Source organism: Macrobrachium nipponense, chromosome 21 (genome assembly GCF_015104395.2).
Source record: "Macrobrachium nipponense isolate FS-2020 chromosome 21, ASM1510439v2, whole genome shotgun sequence".
In the NCBI taxonomy this organism is placed as follows: domain Eukaryota; kingdom Metazoa; phylum Arthropoda; class Malacostraca; order Decapoda; family Palaemonidae; genus Macrobrachium; species Macrobrachium nipponense.
In genome coordinates, this window is record NC_087212.1 from 74,585,913 (window position 1) to 74,603,412 (window position 17,500).

General features: G+C 35.3%; 1 protein-coding gene across 1 annotated transcript in view; it reads right to left on the minus strand.

Annotated features, from left to right (window-relative positions):
* LOC135198178 (serine/threonine-protein kinase PRP4 homolog) overlaps positions 1-17,500 on the minus strand; it is a 277,937-nt gene that overhangs the window by 85,198 nt on the left and 175,239 nt on the right. Inside the window, exons 13-14 of the mRNA XM_064225699.1 lie at positions 16,036-16,173; positions 3,568-3,682 (exon numbers count right to left, since the gene is read on the minus strand). Of these exons, the coding sequence (XP_064081769.1) occupies positions 3,568-3,682; positions 16,036-16,173 (253 nt within the window). The remainder of the gene's footprint in view (positions 1-3,567; positions 3,683-16,035; positions 16,174-17,500) is intronic.

Below are 17,500 nucleotides of genomic sequence, written 5' to 3' on the forward strand. Positions count from 1 at the left end.
CTATAATCACTTCTTACCTTATAATAGCTCGTATCTTGAGCTACATTCCTTTATCTTCAAATTGCAAATGAATTTGTAGTTTCTGTGAAGTAAGAAGGTGATGAGGAAACTATACTACTAGTACTGTTAATATTCTAACTGCTCGTCAGAACGAGAGCTATTAAAGCTTCTAAAAAAAAACATATCTAGTTTCTATGTTTTTCTGACTTCCTCAAATAGGAAGTTACCTTATTTTCCTCAATCAAATTCTAACATTTATTACACTTTATCAATGAATAAATATTTATATTTCCCTTTCTTGCAAACTATGTAATTGTCTACCGAAAACTTCGGTAGTTACACATCCTCTATTCTTCGAAAACTTCGAAGTTAATTCATTAAAAGTTATTAAAAAGTTATTAAAAGCGTATGCCGAACCACCGATCCAGTACTTCCCTGTAAAAGTTGGCCCAGAAGATCGATGGCGATGAAACACGAAAATCAAATCAGGAGGGAAAGTAAACATATGTTTACATTCCCAGCGACAGAGAGAATCTGATTAGAAAACGGGAATGGTTCCTAGTCCTGCCACCCAGCGGCAGGCCGGTAGATCACCTGACCTACCTGTAGCGTGTGCCGCGAAATTCGAATTTCTGTCGGGGACGACGGAGTCGATAGCTATGTATATATCTGACAGGTAAGTTGAATGTATGAAAATATATAGTATAACTATTTGTAATCTAAGGGGTACAACTCCCCAATGACCTAGAAATAGCTTGCTTGACTATCAGAGATTTGTGGCACATAGGATATTTTTAGTGTTAACTTGAACCATTCAGGTGTATAATTTTACCAGGCTTCTTTGATGATGAAACTCTGACCCTGCTGATGTATTTCAGGACATTAAAGAATTCATGAACCATTGAGGTGTATAATTTTACCCAGCATCTTTGATGATGAAACTTTGACCCTGCTAAAGAATTTCAGGACATTTAAGAATTCATACCAATCTTACCTAGGTTACAACCAACTAACTTAACTTGAGAAGTATCTTCATTCATAAAGGCCATTTTCACATACCAACGCTATAAAGTACTAGGTGTTATTCAGCAATATAATAATTCCAAGTATATAATAGTAGGCAAACCCTTGAAGTTGGGGAAGTTGTAAGAAATTTCATATTGTTTTACTATGAAGTGCAAGCATCGGAAGTATTAATGCTTAACCCTCTTACGCCGACTGGACGTATTTTACGTCGACATTTTTTGTCTCCCGTGTGCCGACTGGACGTATTTTACGTTGACTTATAAAAGTTTTTTTTTTAAATTTGCGGAAAAATACTTATAGGCCTACCAGCCTAAAACTTTTGAATCACGCGCCTTGGGGGATGCTGGGAGTTCACGGATCAAGGTGTTGTTTTGTTTACAATCGTTACGCAGGCGCGCAAGCGCGAATTTCTTTCTTGCCGCACTAAAAAGTATCTGTGACACATCTCGGAAATTATTTTGTCACTTTGACATAATTTTTGTACCATTGTAAATTAGCCGTTACATGAAGTATTATATATGAAAATGTGTGCATTTTTATGTAGAATACAACAATAAAATACTCATGATTGTAGCTTTTATCAGTTTTGAGATATTTTCATATAAATAACGATAATTGCCAAAATTTCAACCTTTGGTCAACTTTGACTCTACCGAAATAGTCGAAAAACGCAATTGTAAGCTAAAACTCTTATATTTTAGTAATATTCAATCATTTACCTTAATTTTGCAACTAATTGGAAGTCTCTAGCACAATATTTTGATTTATGGTGAATTTATGAAAAAACTTTTTCCTTATGTCCGCGCGGTAACTCTTCCGAAAAAAATCATACATGTGATTGTGGTAATGTTTGCACCATTTTAAAATTAGCCTTTATATAAAGTTTTATATATGGAAATGTGCGCAATTTCATGCACAATACAACTAAAAACAACCCAAGGTTGTAGCTTTTATCAGTTTTGAGATATTTTCATATAAATAACGATAATTGCCAAAATTTCAACCTTCGGTCAACTTTGACTCTACCGAAATGGTAAAAAAACACAATTGTAAGCTAAAACGCTTATATTCTAGTAATATTCAAGCATTTACCTTAATTTTGCAACAAATTGGAAGTCTCTAGCACAATATTTCGATTTATGGTGAATTTATGAAAAAAAATAACATTTTCTTTATGTCCGCGCGGTAACTCTTCCGAAAAAATCATACGTGCGATTGTGGTAATGTTTGCACCATTTTAAATTAGCTGTTACATAAGGTTTTATATATGAAAATGTGTGCAATTTCATGTAGAATACAACCAAAAATAATTGAAGGTTGTAGCTTTTCTCATTTTTGAAATATTTGCATATAAATCACAATAAATAGAAAAAAACCACGTTCGGTCAACTTTGACTCTACCGAAATGGTCGAAAAACGCAATTGTAAGCTAAAACTCTTACAGTCTAGTAATATTCAGTCATTTATCTTCATCTTGAAACAAATTCAAAGTCTCTAGCAAAATACTTAGATTTATGGTGAATTTAAAAAAAAATCTTTCCTTCCCTCCGCGCGCAGATTCTCCGCCACAAATCTCCGAAATGCGTACGTCCCATTCTCGGAATATTTGCTCCGTTTCACATTAGGCATTTCATAGAGTTGTATATATGAAAATGTGCGCAATTTCATGTAGAATAAAAAAAAAATATTTGAAGGTTGTAGCTTTTCTTATTTCCGAAATAATTGCATATAAAAAATATATATATAAAAAAATTCTACATTTGGTCAACTTTAACTCGTCAGATATGGTCGAAAACTGCAATTGTAAGCTAATACTCTTACAGTATAGTAATATTCAATCATTTGTCTTCATTTTGAAAGAAATTGGAAGTCTCAAGGACAATATTTAGATTTATGGTGAATTTTTGAAAAAAATATTTGTTTACGTCCGTGTTGCTTTTATCGTTTTACAATGTGTTATATACCAAAATGATTGCAATTTAGTGTACATTACAACGAAAAAAAAAGTAACTTGTTACCTTTAACTGTTTTGCGCACAGCGCGATTTGAATACAATTATATACGAAATTTCGTTTTTGTGCTATCATATATCGCATTATTTATATATGATAATGATAATTTTTTTCATTTCTGATGGTTGCATACTAAACTTCAGCCAATGACAAAAAAATGAGCCAAAAATGAACTCTTAATCTTGAAAACTAAGCGCGCTGTGATTTTTTGAAAAAAATAATTTTTCCGCTTCCGCGCTCACTCTGAAACACCTCCGGCACACGGGAGACAATTTTTTTTTTTACCGCTTCGGCGTAAGAGGGTTAAACTGTAATGAAAAGGTGTACTTTAATGAATTGTAATGTAAGAATAAATAGTCATAATTTCTGTTTTTAAGATTAAATTCTAGTAAAACAGCTACTACGACAAAAATATACAATGACAAAAATATACAAAACTATTAAACTAAGTTTGAAATACTAAGAACTTTCAAATAAAATCTAACCATTCCCTTCAGGGCTAAAAAAGATCTAGATAATCCTAACTTACTAATTTCAGGAGCTCTGTAGAACCTGGCAACAAGATATGGTGTGATTTCATTTTCTGTCACCTTTGATGCAGATCCAAAATCACACAACTTCAAAACAAGCTTCTTTTCATTTACCTGTAAAAAATAAGTGAGATACAACATTGAAAATCACTGATGTTACTTTAATTTGTTCAAAGTTTAACATAATTGCAAAATACATATACATATCCTCCAAAAAACAAAAGGCAAACTAGGTAAATATTATGACAGATACAGTTCTATGTTTTAGTTAATAACAAAAAATTTCACTAAACTATTGTGTAAGCATTTGTAATTCTACAGAGCTGGTCAGAAGGGTTAATTTTTGTGGGTTATATTACATTGTAATTTCTTCAAAATTTAATAAATGGTTAAGCTGAAAAGGTTGAACAGTCTGACAAATTACCATTCTAGGATCTGTTTCAGATACTTAGTATACATTGTTGGTTGAAAGCTGAACAACCACTTAATAACTATATTTATGAGACTTAATTTAACTTTTATGAAATTTACACTGTCAAACCAAGCACTGGAAGACTTCCAGCCATTCAGTGCTTAAGACATTGAAAAGAGGTTGGACAGGAAGATAAAGAGATCCAGAAAATAATATGAAATGAAGTATTACGATCTAAAGGTGGAGCAGGGAGAAAAACCTACAGCTGCGCTAAGAAATAACAGTGGGGTTGAACAGCAGGCTTGAAGAAAGAAGCAGGAATAGTGGTGAAATAAAAGCTAAAAAATGGCTGCACTTTGGGGCCAAAGGGACACCACAAGCACCCTTTAGTAAAGCCTTCAGTGCACCATGGTAAGTGCACTGATGGCACTAGCCCCTTATACAGAATATTTTTTTAGATGAGAGTTGCTTTGCATTCAGGGATTGTGTTATGTGGGTTATTCATCAAATACCTTTCTCCTCTAGCAGTAGGTGCTGCCCTCAGTGCACCGCATATGGCACACTGCAACTGCATCCTTTACTACAGGTTACTTTCAGTGTACCATTGGTCCCTAGCTGCATCCACATTTTAGCCTTTTATTTACCTATCTTCATTTCCTTTCTTCAATCCAATCTCTCTAAATACTAACTCTTAGTGCTACTGTGGGGTTTTCTCCTGTTTCACCTCGAAATACTTCCACTTCATCTTTTTTTTCTGAAACTTGTATCTTTTTGTCAAATCACACCAGCTCCCTCTTTTCAGTCTTAATTGCTGAATGGTTGTAAGTGCTCCAGTGCTTGGCTTGAAAGAACAAAGTACACTGCAATCAATCCAGGTTTCATCTGTTTAATATGTCATTGTCATATTCTTTATTCTACAATGCTTACCACTTACTAAAGATGATGGGTTTTTGAGATACTGAAGTAACAAATAAGTGATGGGTATATTTGATCTGGTAAGTGATAGCAGCTTGGATGTTTATCAGCATCTTTATTTGTCCATGCCAGCGTGTGCAAGAAATCAAAATGTTTCAAAATTTATACCAGCTACATATAATTTGCGTAATGAAAACTTGAATCTATTGGATAAAACAATTTTTGGAGCTAACTTTTAAAGGGATTGTACAGCATTTATAGAGTTACTGAAAGTTACAAGTTTCTGTGGTAGCTTTTTATTGCCAAGTCAGATACTGAGCCATATATTTATCTGATATGATCCCAAAATTATATATCTATTTTCTTTTTTAACATGAGCTTTTTAAGGCAAGAGTATATCAGATAACTAAAGTTTTTTTTTTTAGTTCACTGTCAAAATTATATTTCAATATAATATCTTTATAGAACATGATTTTTTTTCTGGCATAACAATGAAAGCCTACTGGAGAGCCAAAGGTAGGCTATCTGCTTTGGTAATAACAATGTTAAGAATATATTTAGCATATGTTTGAGGTAACATAGAATGTGGCAGTCATCCATATACAATCTACAGTATTTAATTCCACCTGGTAAATAATTGGTGGGATACCCAATTTCTAATTTATAGGTGTCTGAATTCTTTTTGTCAATTTACACCTGAAAAAACAAGTTTTGACATAAGAAAAACCTATTTTTAATAGTCGCTGTTGAGTCCTCAAGGATTACCCTTTCCATGGTCTATCCAGAGCTCCATGATGACCAGAGTAATGTCAAAGAATTCTCTTAACTGATCTAGTGGCCAGATATTGTGTCGTAATGATAAACATTAAAACAAGTGATAGAGTATATATGGACTGAGGATAAGAGGGCACTTTCTATTATCCTCAGTGAATGCTAATACCCAGTTTACCTACGTCAAAACTGCAAGAAGTGGTTATACGCATACACAATGTCATATTGTTTTATATGACCAAAATCCGACCAAACGCCATTCCTTTCTATTGGTCAATGTAATATGATCTCTTACCCAAAACCTATGTCTTTTCGTCATGGGAGTGGGATGGTTTTGAGGACTCAACAGCAACTACCAAAAATAGGTTTTTCATATATCAAAACCTGTTTTTTGATAGTGTAGTCACTGTCTCGTCCTCAAGGAGCTTTACAAAGAAATTGACAGGTGACAAAAAGCTCTTGAATTTTAATCCCAATAACCCAAAAACATTTTTGGTTCAGTATCAAGCCACAAGTTTCAAGGCCCCATTCTTTATTCCATATACCTTTGGGTTTGGTAGCAACAAACAAGAAAATATAGGTAAACTTACATTTTTAAGGGTGAAGTTCTGTGGTGACTTGCCTAAGCATGGTGGGTATGGTTGCAGTATTGTCAAACCTTCCCCAGCAATAGTTAGCGAACACACTAGTTGGGAAGACCCGTAGTTTGCTGCTGTAACACCTATGGGTCAAGAATATCCATGCTACCTACCAATACACAGTGTAGTTGAATTTGTTCGAGCTTGTGGCAAGTGTTGCTAGACTGTAGGAAAAAACGGACCTTTTGGGATGTCTGCCGTGACCTCTAGATAAACCTTAAGTGCTTGAACTGGACATAATGTTTTGTCTGCTAATTCTAATTTACTTAGAATAGGAGATTTCCTTCTTAAAGGAATCCCACTCTTGGCCAGGAATGACAGACCAGAAGACAAAAATAACTGATGGTCAGCCATTAGCATGATGTATTGTCCCTGTCTAAGAGAGCCCAGTTTGCTAATACAAGCTCCTCCTGATGTTAATCCAATAAAGAAGATTGCATATTATAGCTTGTGAGTTGTGGTTGTATTGGGTCCACTGAACTGAGGAGCTGATCGAAGTCTAAGCACCTTGTTCAGGGACCAAGTAGTAATTGGAACCCTTCTAGAGCAGACCTTTGTAGTGCAAAGGACTGCAGAAAGGAAGTGACAACTTCTATACTAGAGTCAAATCACAAAATCATACATCACTGATTCTGTTAATGCTGCCTTGAATTCCATGATTGCTGTAACTGCAAGGTGTTTGTCTTCAAAAGGGATGAGAAATTTTTCAATTGTTTCCCTAGAATTTTTTACTGGGTTCTTGGTATGGATATAATGTAACTATATCTTCTGTACATATTATACTGGTATTGCAAGATATCAGATATATTTAGGATGTAATTTTTGCACTAGGTACCAAGCAATGTTGGGAGAGTAATTTTCACTGTATAGATAATATTTAAGAAAATCCAACCATGAAGGTCTTGGGTCAGAAAGGAGGATCCTTAAACGACATTCCCTCCTACTGACTGCGATAAAACAACACAGTTTGGGAATTTATCTCTTCGCACGTTATTAAAGTGATAGGAACCAATGTCTGTGTGACCAATTTGGGGATACATATTAATTAAGCTGTTCCTTAGTAGGTTAGGAGTTTGCTCCACACCTTCAAAATCTGGAACAATGGAGGAAAAATGTATATCGTCCTCCATTTGTTCCAGTCTTGTAGGAAGGCATCTCTTGCTGTTGCTTGCCTGGTAGTTTGTGATTCTCATGTGTGGCAAACTGGTCCACTTCCATTTATGGAAGCATGTTGGCTATTTTCTGAAAGAGTGGTTGTCTAACTCTGCGTTGAAGCTGTCATTTTCTTTGATAGGGAGTCTACTATTACACTGAGACCTCGTAGGGTGAATTGCAGACAAATATTTTCTTTCTTGACACATTGAAGGATGGCTAGCATTACCATACTGAGAGGAGGCGAGTATCATTCAGACCTCTCAATGCATTACATTGCAGTCATGTTCTCTAGACCCAACCAAATGTTTCTCTTTAGGAGGTGTGAGTTTTTTTTTAGACAAAAAGATAGCCATCAGCTCCAGGAAATTGATATGACAATTCCTCAGGATAGCTGAACACCTCCCTGCCACCTGATGACCCTCCTAATGCCTTCCCAACCTGTCAATAAAGCATCTGTGTGTATGGTCATTCATACAGATTGAGAAATCAAGGTGACCTGTATTGCCAGAGATTCCTTTCATGAGGTTGGTTTTGCATCTTGTTTGTTGCATGCACTAGCTAGAATTTGTTCACATTCATTTGTTGTTATCTGAGCATTGGATCTATTATTCATGTAAATTGCAACATGCCCATCATACATTCTAACTGCCATTTGGAAATTCTGGGCTGTGCAAGGCATGTTTTGAGGACTTGCCTTATTCTGTTTTGAGTATGGTGGGGAGAGACTAGCCGTGAAAAGTATCCCAACACAGTCCCAGCTACTGAAAGTGTCTGTTGGGTGTGAGGTGGGATTTTGCCAATTTATCATAAAACCTTTTGACTGTAGTCAGTTGACCACTGTTCTTAGCTTTTGCAAGCACATTTTTGTTGTGGGGCCCCAGATTGACCTGTCGTCTAGGTGGGCTATTAGTTGTATTTCTGATTTTTTTAAGAACTACCATTACTAACTTTGTCAAATCTTTGGGCAATGCTTAGCCCACAGGGTATGACTTTGAACCTGTACATATCTTTCCATATCTGGAAGGGACAGAGGGGAACGACGACAGGGAATTGCCAGTATGCATCTTTCAGATCTGTAGCTGTCTAAGTCCCTTTTAGAACAACTGAATGCACTAGGGCAATGGTAGTTATTTGGGAAATTTGGTAAACAATGTGCTTGTTCAATGTTGATAGGTCTAGGATTACTCTTCATTTGGAGGAATCCTTTTAAGGGATACTCAGAGAGATGTGCTTGGTGGCAAAAATCCATATTTCTCTATGGCTCCCGTTAACAGGGCCTTTCTGCACGTAACATTCCAGAGAGGGGTCTGGTTTTTGGAAGAACCTCTGTACAGATGGGGAAGGGGTAAGACTGTTTTCACCCGAGCCCATTTAAAATTAATGCTGTGTCTCCCCAAGGGAAGACTTCAATTGCCTGTGGTGTCACTGAAGTCGACCCCAACCATACCATATCTATTGGCATCTGACTCTTCCTCTGCCTCTGCCCTTGATAGGCATTCCATTTGTTGCTTTTTTTTTTCCTTTAAGAGGGTCTGGACCTTGTGGAAAAAATTTTCTTGCTGTTGTTGTCCTTTTGTGAGGCATTATCCCTACCCGTTCTTTGAGGACAAAACTTTTTGGTGACTGAAAGCTTACCCTTTTAACCCCTTCTTTACTGGGTGGGTGAGCAGAATGTAAACATTGCGTTTGCTGCCGAACTGAATCTCTCGGTAGTGACTCAAGTTTGGAGGGGTGCCGATCGTAAAAATATTTGCCAAAAATACACTAATCAAGACAGGCTAATGAAATTATCAGGTATTATTAGCACTATAATAACGCATATTCTCTGTTAGTTTTATCATCCTACAGGGAAAATAAATGATTTTATGAAAAAAAATGTGAAACTCAGTGTCCCTTGTACAGGGACACTGGTGGTCGGTGAGAAAACTACGGTCTTGAATAGAAATTCGGTCTTACAGAATGTTGGTATATCGCACCTGGAACATGCACATAAAGTATTATCAAAATAGAACCGTAAATAAGCACGTAATAACAAAAAAAAGAGCAAAAACTAAAGCGAAAGCCCCGCCAATAAATATGGAAATCGCAAATTTTATAGTATATCTTTCAAAAATTGGTCAATGTCATTTTCTACGTTTTCTAAGATTAGTTTCATCACAGAAAACAACTTTAGGGGCATCAGGGGTATCTAAACTAATTTTTCAAGTTTCTTGTCCTCAGAAAAAATCGCTTTTTCTCTGGTTTGGTTTTTTTTATATATATAAAGTTACTATAAGGCTTTATTTCTACCTTCATTTATCTGGTGTTCATATCTTTTTATTTGTAAAATGTAATGTGAATAAATAAATAAATACAGTAAATGATGATACAACTGGTTTTTTACTTGGGTAGAAGTTATTACATGTTTACGCTTGTCTGGTTTTGTGATTTTTTGTTGAGACGCAGTTCATCTGTCACCTACACACTACTATAAGCAATAATAATATTTTTTTGGGTTCATCATACGTCTGGCATCGTGTCATACTGTTTATTTTGCTCCAAACTCTTCAAACCGAAATTACAGAATGATTGGAAGTCCCTATCTGAAAAGAGGAGTTTTGGTGGTACTACGCATACCACCTTTATGCACCCGGTGCGGTGTAGTAGACTTGAATGGTGGTACCCACCTACCTCCAAACAAACTTTCGGTAATGAAGAGGTTAAGAGAGCCTTTTTGGGTTGGGTAAGGGAAAGTTAAGGTTTTTGTTTCCTAATTTCCCCTTTTTCCCAAATGAGAGTACTCTTGCCCAATTCTGTTGGTGGGCTTGCTCGATAAGTTTTTAACCACACTAACCCCTCAAACAGGTCCTTACAGAAAGGGTTACTATGTAACAGTGAAGTTACATTAGGAAGTGACTAGTTGGAGATCTCCAATGTTTCCATTCACGCTTTTATGCGCCACTCTAAAAAGTCATAGAATGCTTGCCACAGGGTTCTAATAAGACTTTTAACCAAAAAAGCAACAATTGTTCTAGAACATTTTGGAAGCCTTTTGATGGTAACTTCCAGAAAGGTGGTAAAGGTTATAATACTAAAGAGGTGGATCATAGTATGAAATTCTCCTGAGGCTGTCACCTCTGAGATTCTTCTTATAGGTGTTCTCAATTGTTGTGTAATTATGAATAAAGGAGGCTTTTCCCCTCAAGGGAGCTATAGCATTGCCCATCCCTTGGTGGAGTTTTCCAAAACTGGGATGACTGAGGCAAATGGTTTAAATTTTGCCATTGTCTCCGGTCTTTTAATCACTACAAAATTCTGAAAATCTGTCTTTACAAGATTAATAATTTTGAAAACGAAGGGACAGAAGGCTGGAACTCTTTGGAACTCTTTGTGAGCAACTTTGGTCCAGATAGAAGGTGTCTTCTATAGCTGTCAATGGTATAGACACAGGTAAGAAGACGGTTTCTGTTAGTGGTCTTTCATATGTACAGCTTCAGTTATATTTTTTCTCTTTTTAATTAGATATTTACTACAGAGAGAAAATGCGCACTTATAGGTCTAAGCAAGTATCATAAGTATCATCAGGGATGAGTATTGGACCCCCTATCATGTTTTGATTTGAAGTTTTGTATTCTAAAGAGACCAATTAGTGGTTTTCAGTCATCATTCCATCACTAGACCTCATTTGGGCAGCATTTACATTCACTCTCACTTTTGGGTTACAGGATGCTGTACTTTTCACTTTGGAGTGGCTTAGACTAACTTAAATTCCTTTTCAAAATCCTGCATCATGTCCCTCAAACATTGCTGTTCTGTAACAATGACATTTTCTGATCTTATTCATAATTTCCTCATGGAACTGATGAAATGCCACAAATAAGAACGCAGTTAAAGACCTTGGTGTGCTGTTGAATATGAATACTATTGGCAATATGTAAAGCAAAAATGGGAATGTTGTTCTGGCATTTCAAAACAAGAAAAGCTGAACACATGATTATGCTTTATAAAACGTATGTACGTAGTCTACTTGAATATTCCAATATGATATGGTACCCACACTACCAAAAGATATTGCACAAATAGTGTATACAAAGGTCCTTTACAGCTAGAATAGAAGAAGTTAAGGACCTTCACTACTGGAAAAGACTACAATTTTTAAAATTATATAGTCTCGAAAGGAGAAGAGAATGCTACAAGATAATACAGGCATGGAAACAGATAGAAAGAATTACTGAAAACATCATGGAGCTAAAGATTTCAAAAAGAGCAAGCAGAGGTAGATTAATAGTGCCCAAAACTATACCAGGAAAACTAAGGAAAGCACACATGACATTAATGCACTACCAGCTCATCTGAGGAACATATCAGGAGTGAGCATAGATGTGTTTAAGAATAAGCTCAACAAATACCTAAGCTGCATCCCAGACCATCCAAGATTGGAGGATGCAAAATATACAGGAAGATGCACTAGAGGTGCCTCACACTGAGGGACCTGGGGCAACCTGAAAGAGCTGTAAGGTTTGAAGGTAAGGTCTGGGAGGTAGTGGGACTGATGTTACTGGGGTTTTGCCCAAACATAAACATCTTGGAGGTACTGGGGACTCACGTTACTGAGTTTTGACACAAACATAAATCTGAATGAAAAATTGTTGTTGCATATCTGCTGCCTGGGTTTTGCCAGAAAGACATATGTAATCCTCCTTTCCTTAGTCCTGCTGAACCCTAGGAATTACCAGGACAGTTAAAAATGAGCTTTTTCATTCTTAAAACTTGTTGCCGGTAGCATACTACAAGATGAATACATATCTGTTGACTAAACAAATTTTCATTGTTTTTTACAACCCCATGGCAGGTGGTATGAGCCATACCCACTGGCACAAAATGAACCGAGCAATTTGATATGGAACACTTGAACTAAGGGTCCTGCATAATGGCGCTCCTGTAGTGATATAAAGCAAGTTGTTATTAAAAGCTAGTCTTAGTATTAAATTATTAATGAGGGAAACATCTGTAGTTCCACATATAGTTTCTATATTTGTACAGGCAGTGCCCAGTTATCGGCGGGGTGCTGATTATAAAAAACCGTTACTAACCAAAAAAGGTGATTTACCAGCACCTTATGGTGGCGATAACTGAAACTCGGCGCATTATGGCACCATAAATCGCCAGACAAGTGCCACAAAACCAGATCACCATGAACAGGATGTGTCTTTAAATCTTACCTTAATTCAGGTTACTACTTAATCGAGATTATTTTTGTTCACCGTTATGGATATATGATTCTAGGTTATAGGCTTTAGACAATTTCTGCTACAGTCTGGCTAACAAATTCTTACTGAATCAACATAGATTGTAGGCTACTGCCTGGTAGGCTATTGCCGACATCATTTTATGAAAGGGTTATCGATATGTATTATTAATAACAATTGTTGAGCATTTCTTTAGATGAAACTTCCAAACAGAATGATAAAATTCTTCAAAACAATTTTTGTTTCTACAAATAGCTAAGAATTGCAAAATGTAGGAAGCATCTGGTTTACTGTTTTTCATCCAAAATAAAATCATTCTTCCATGGTCTAAACTAAAACATTTCCAACTAGAACTTGAAATTATGCACTTAACTTTCAACTCAAAAGTTTCCATGAACTTTGGTAATGAAATCAATAAACGGAGAACACAACTCTTGGAGCTAATGATCCTAAATCATTTCCATGAACCTCAGTAATGAAATTAATAAGCAAAGAACGCAATTCATATATTGTAAGAAATGCCAACGTGTGCTGGCAAAAAAAAGCTGATTACGACTTTTCACGCACAATCATTGTTTCACAGTCTAAACTAAAAATTTTTAACTGGAACTTGAAATTGTGCACTAAGTTGAATCAGTAAGCGAAGAACGGACTTCTCTGAGCTCTGGTTTCTTGACCTATCAGAAAGGGAATGGGTTTTGGTCGTATGTAAACAATACGAAAGTGAGTATGCGCATAACCACATTTTATTGCGGTTTTGATGTAGGTAAACTGGGTATTAGCATTCGCTGAGGATAATAGAAAGCGCCCTCTAATCCTGAGTCCATATATACTCTATCACATGTTATAATGTTTACTCTATCACATGTTATAATGTTTATCATTATGACACAGTATAGGCAGTCCCCGGTTATCAGTGGGACTCTGTTAATGGTGAACCAGTTTTATGGCACTTGTCTAAAACCCATAAAATCAGAGATTTATGGTGCCATAAAGTACCGAGTTCCAGTTATTGGCACCATAAGTGGCCAAAATTGTGCCATAACATACGTGACAGAGGTGACATTAACCAGTTATCAGCGCCATAAATTGCCAAGTTTTGATTAATGGCAGTTTTCACTTATCAGCACCCCACCAAGAACGGAACCCTCACTGATAACTGGGGACCAATTAAGAGAATTCTTTGACATTAGTCTGGTCACCATAGAGTTCTATAGACCATGGAAAAGGCAATCCTTGAGGAAGAGACGACTACACTATAAAAATATATACTATATATATTTTTTATAATTTCATAAATATAGGTAGATCATCTCAGTTACCACTGTTGTACAAAATTTTCAATATAGCATATTTCCAATTATTATACAAACCTTTAGGATGTCAGACAATATTACAATAGCTGTTCGCGTTCAAATCCATTTTGAATACGTGTTATCTCCTAAGTGACATAGTGGGTCAAATGTACATCTGTTTTCCTGTGACCCATACTAGATCAGTGTGAATATAATTTTCAGGTACCATCTTACTTTCAATTTACTACTTTTCCCATCACTTTGCTACACAGCTTGCATTGTCTGGTTTGGTGTAATAATGGCATGTTGTCATTCTTCTGGAGACAGTTTCTGTAGAGATTTGGCTGTAAAACTGGAGTAAATAACTTCTGGATACAGTGGGACTATATTCTGATTAAATTAACATTGATGCTGGCTTGACCTGAGACTGCTTTAATCATAAACCATTTTTCATAATACAGACCTTTGTCTATTTCAGAATTTATATCCTCAGACTACTTTTCATTTATGTTGACAGCAATATTACAAAATTATAATTTTTCTTGTTTGCCAAATTTCCTAATTATTAGTTTTTTTTTTTAATTATTTTTCATCTGATGCCTTCTTTCCTAGATTTTATTGATAACAGATTGAATACTGGTTTTAATTTTTTTATTTTTGGATGCACATTGCTAAATAAACATCATTTATGAAATTTTGTCATCTTTGAAAGGGCAAGATTTTAAGAGGGTTTTGATTAATTAGTTCCAATAATTTTTCAGACCACCATGGAACTTTCTGAATGAAGACTTTGGGATATACTTATCTGCAACTTAAGTAGTGAAATTTGTAATATAAATTGTTTTGTTGTGGTCTCCTGAGAGAAGATAATGCTGGACTAATGGATTTCTCTGTCTAATATAGTTATTACAATTTGGTTGTATATCTCATCACATGAGATTTTATAATTAACATAATTGCAGTTTGACATATCAGTTTTCATGGACTGACTGGTCATAAAACTGTCATTCTCTCTAATGTGCATGAAATATGGACATATGAGGATATAGTATTCGGATAATATATTCATTAGTCAACTAAATTGAAAATTTTCAATTTTTTACTTTTTAGTTACCCTATTTTCATCTGTATTAATATATTTTCTCGTAGTGTTGGGTGTTTTACTTTTCATTGCCGTATATTCTTTCTGAGATTTATCTATTGTTTAGGGGGTTTTGATTTTAAATACTTCATACCTGCAATACACCCCACACAAAATGAAGAATCTCAAATTGAAACCCATAAGGTAAAATTGCAGACTACATATACTGGTATGACATGATTCTTGAAAGTTGCCTACTAAAATACTATTCACTATCTTTTGTTTATGTTTTAAGTTCATGTCTTTAGTTTACTTGTGATACGGTCATTTATTTGTTTTTAGGTTCACCCCTAAGCGGCTGGTACTAAACGCAGTGACCATTTTTCATGTAAACCAAAAGTTTTTGAACTACAGGGCTTAGTAGTAGTCGGCAATGTTATCCCCATAAAGTAAATGATAATGTTTCAAAGAATATGCAGCAATAAAAACTGTAAAATCCAGTGTGTTTGGTTAACAGTATTAAAGCTAAGCTTGCCTCACTTTTTTCTTGTTAAAGAATATGGATCTCCTGGTGATGGCGATACTCTACAACAATTAAGTAAAAATGCTTTTATTTCAATGAATCTAACCAACTGCACTGCCAGAATTGATGAATAAAAATAAAATATAAGGTTTAATTTAGACAACCCATTATAAACAAAGCAAAGCAACTGGTGGGCAGGATATTAAAGAGAACCTTAAATGATAACTGCAGTAGGTCAAAATCAAATTGCAGGATGCTTGAACAAGGTTACTGCTTGCAGTGGCTTGTGTTGTCCAATAGCAACATTTCATCCTCCAGTTGCATTACTTTTTGCCACTTACTAATATAATATCTCATACTCCCTCGTTTCTTCCGACCTAGCTGTAAAATCAGCACATTTCAAGTCTTCACCACAAAAACAAAAACAAAATTAAATAAAAACTACTTACCAAAATGTTATCAGGCTTGACATCAGCATGAAGAATGTTACACTTCCGCAGAAGTTTAAGAGCACAAAAGAGTTGGTGGGTGTAAGATCTGACAGCCTTCACATGAAGACCTACATCTTTTCCATACTTCTTCAAAACCTAAAAACAATGCAAAGGAATTTGAGCCAACTCTCCAAACAAATAATGATCACAAAACTACTGAATTTATCTTTTGTACTTCCAGACATATATTCAAACAATTCTGTTCATATTAGTTTTATCCTCACCATCTTAAAAGTTTCAATACATAAATCCTACTATAGCACTAGGTAAGCCTTTTAACCATAAAACTGAAATTCAACTGAAATTCAAAGAGTTAATACAATTTATTCAAGTAATTCATTAGCAACCTAACCCATAATATATGTATAGGTAAAATAAAATCTTTAAAATGTAAGGGAAATCTAATATGAAAAAATTACTACCAGCATAAAAAATGTGTAAGATATGCATGGGAAAACAATTTAATTATCTTCCAGTGTGTCCTTGACTTATGGCACCACCTACTAACGGCGCTTCTTCAGAAATGTTAATGGTGTTTTGCAGAGCCATAATTTGATGTTGCTTCAAGTTACAGCACCGGAAGTACTGTTGACAGTGCTAACGGCAAGAATAGGCATCAAGTTAATAGTGCTTATGGCACTGTACTTGATACAACATCAAGTATGGTGCCATAACTCCAGTTTCAGCGCCATTAATGGCAAAATATCAACTTACAGAGCAGCGCTGGGATGGATCCTTTGCTATAAGTTGAGGACGCACTGTACATGTTCCGTGTTACTAAAAACATGGAATTTTCATACGTTACTCAAAACACTCATACAATCAATATGACTGGGCAAAAGAGAGATCTGCACTAGAAAGATACATCATCAATTCAAAATTTTAAGGAAAGCTTTAACAAGAATATGAATATCATTCAAGGAACACATAACTTTGATACATTAGCTTCATAAGAAATATGTAAAAGTATAAATTTTAAGGAGAGTACATAGTTGATATGATGGGAAAACAGATAAATGTAAATGGAGTATTTAACCTCAGTCACAAATGAGTGTACGGCTCAACCCCTTCGCACCTGTAAGATGTAAATATTTGGTTCCCGATGGTCTGAATATTTGTATGTATCATCATATATTTCCATGTATAAGACGACCATTAGATAAGACGGGGTAAAAAATCATGGCAAATTTTCATGAATTTACCTGATATCTGTAGTACTAATAAGACTTCTAAATTACAAAACTAAAATGTTTTTTGGAGAAAGTGGTTATTTGCAAAAGTTAAACAGTACAACTATATTTATAATAATGATGACTCAAATAAAGGTTGCTTTGCTTGTATCCAATTACAGTATTACATATACTATTACTATTATCACATTGTTACTGTATTACAGAATATAAACATCATGTACATCATTTGC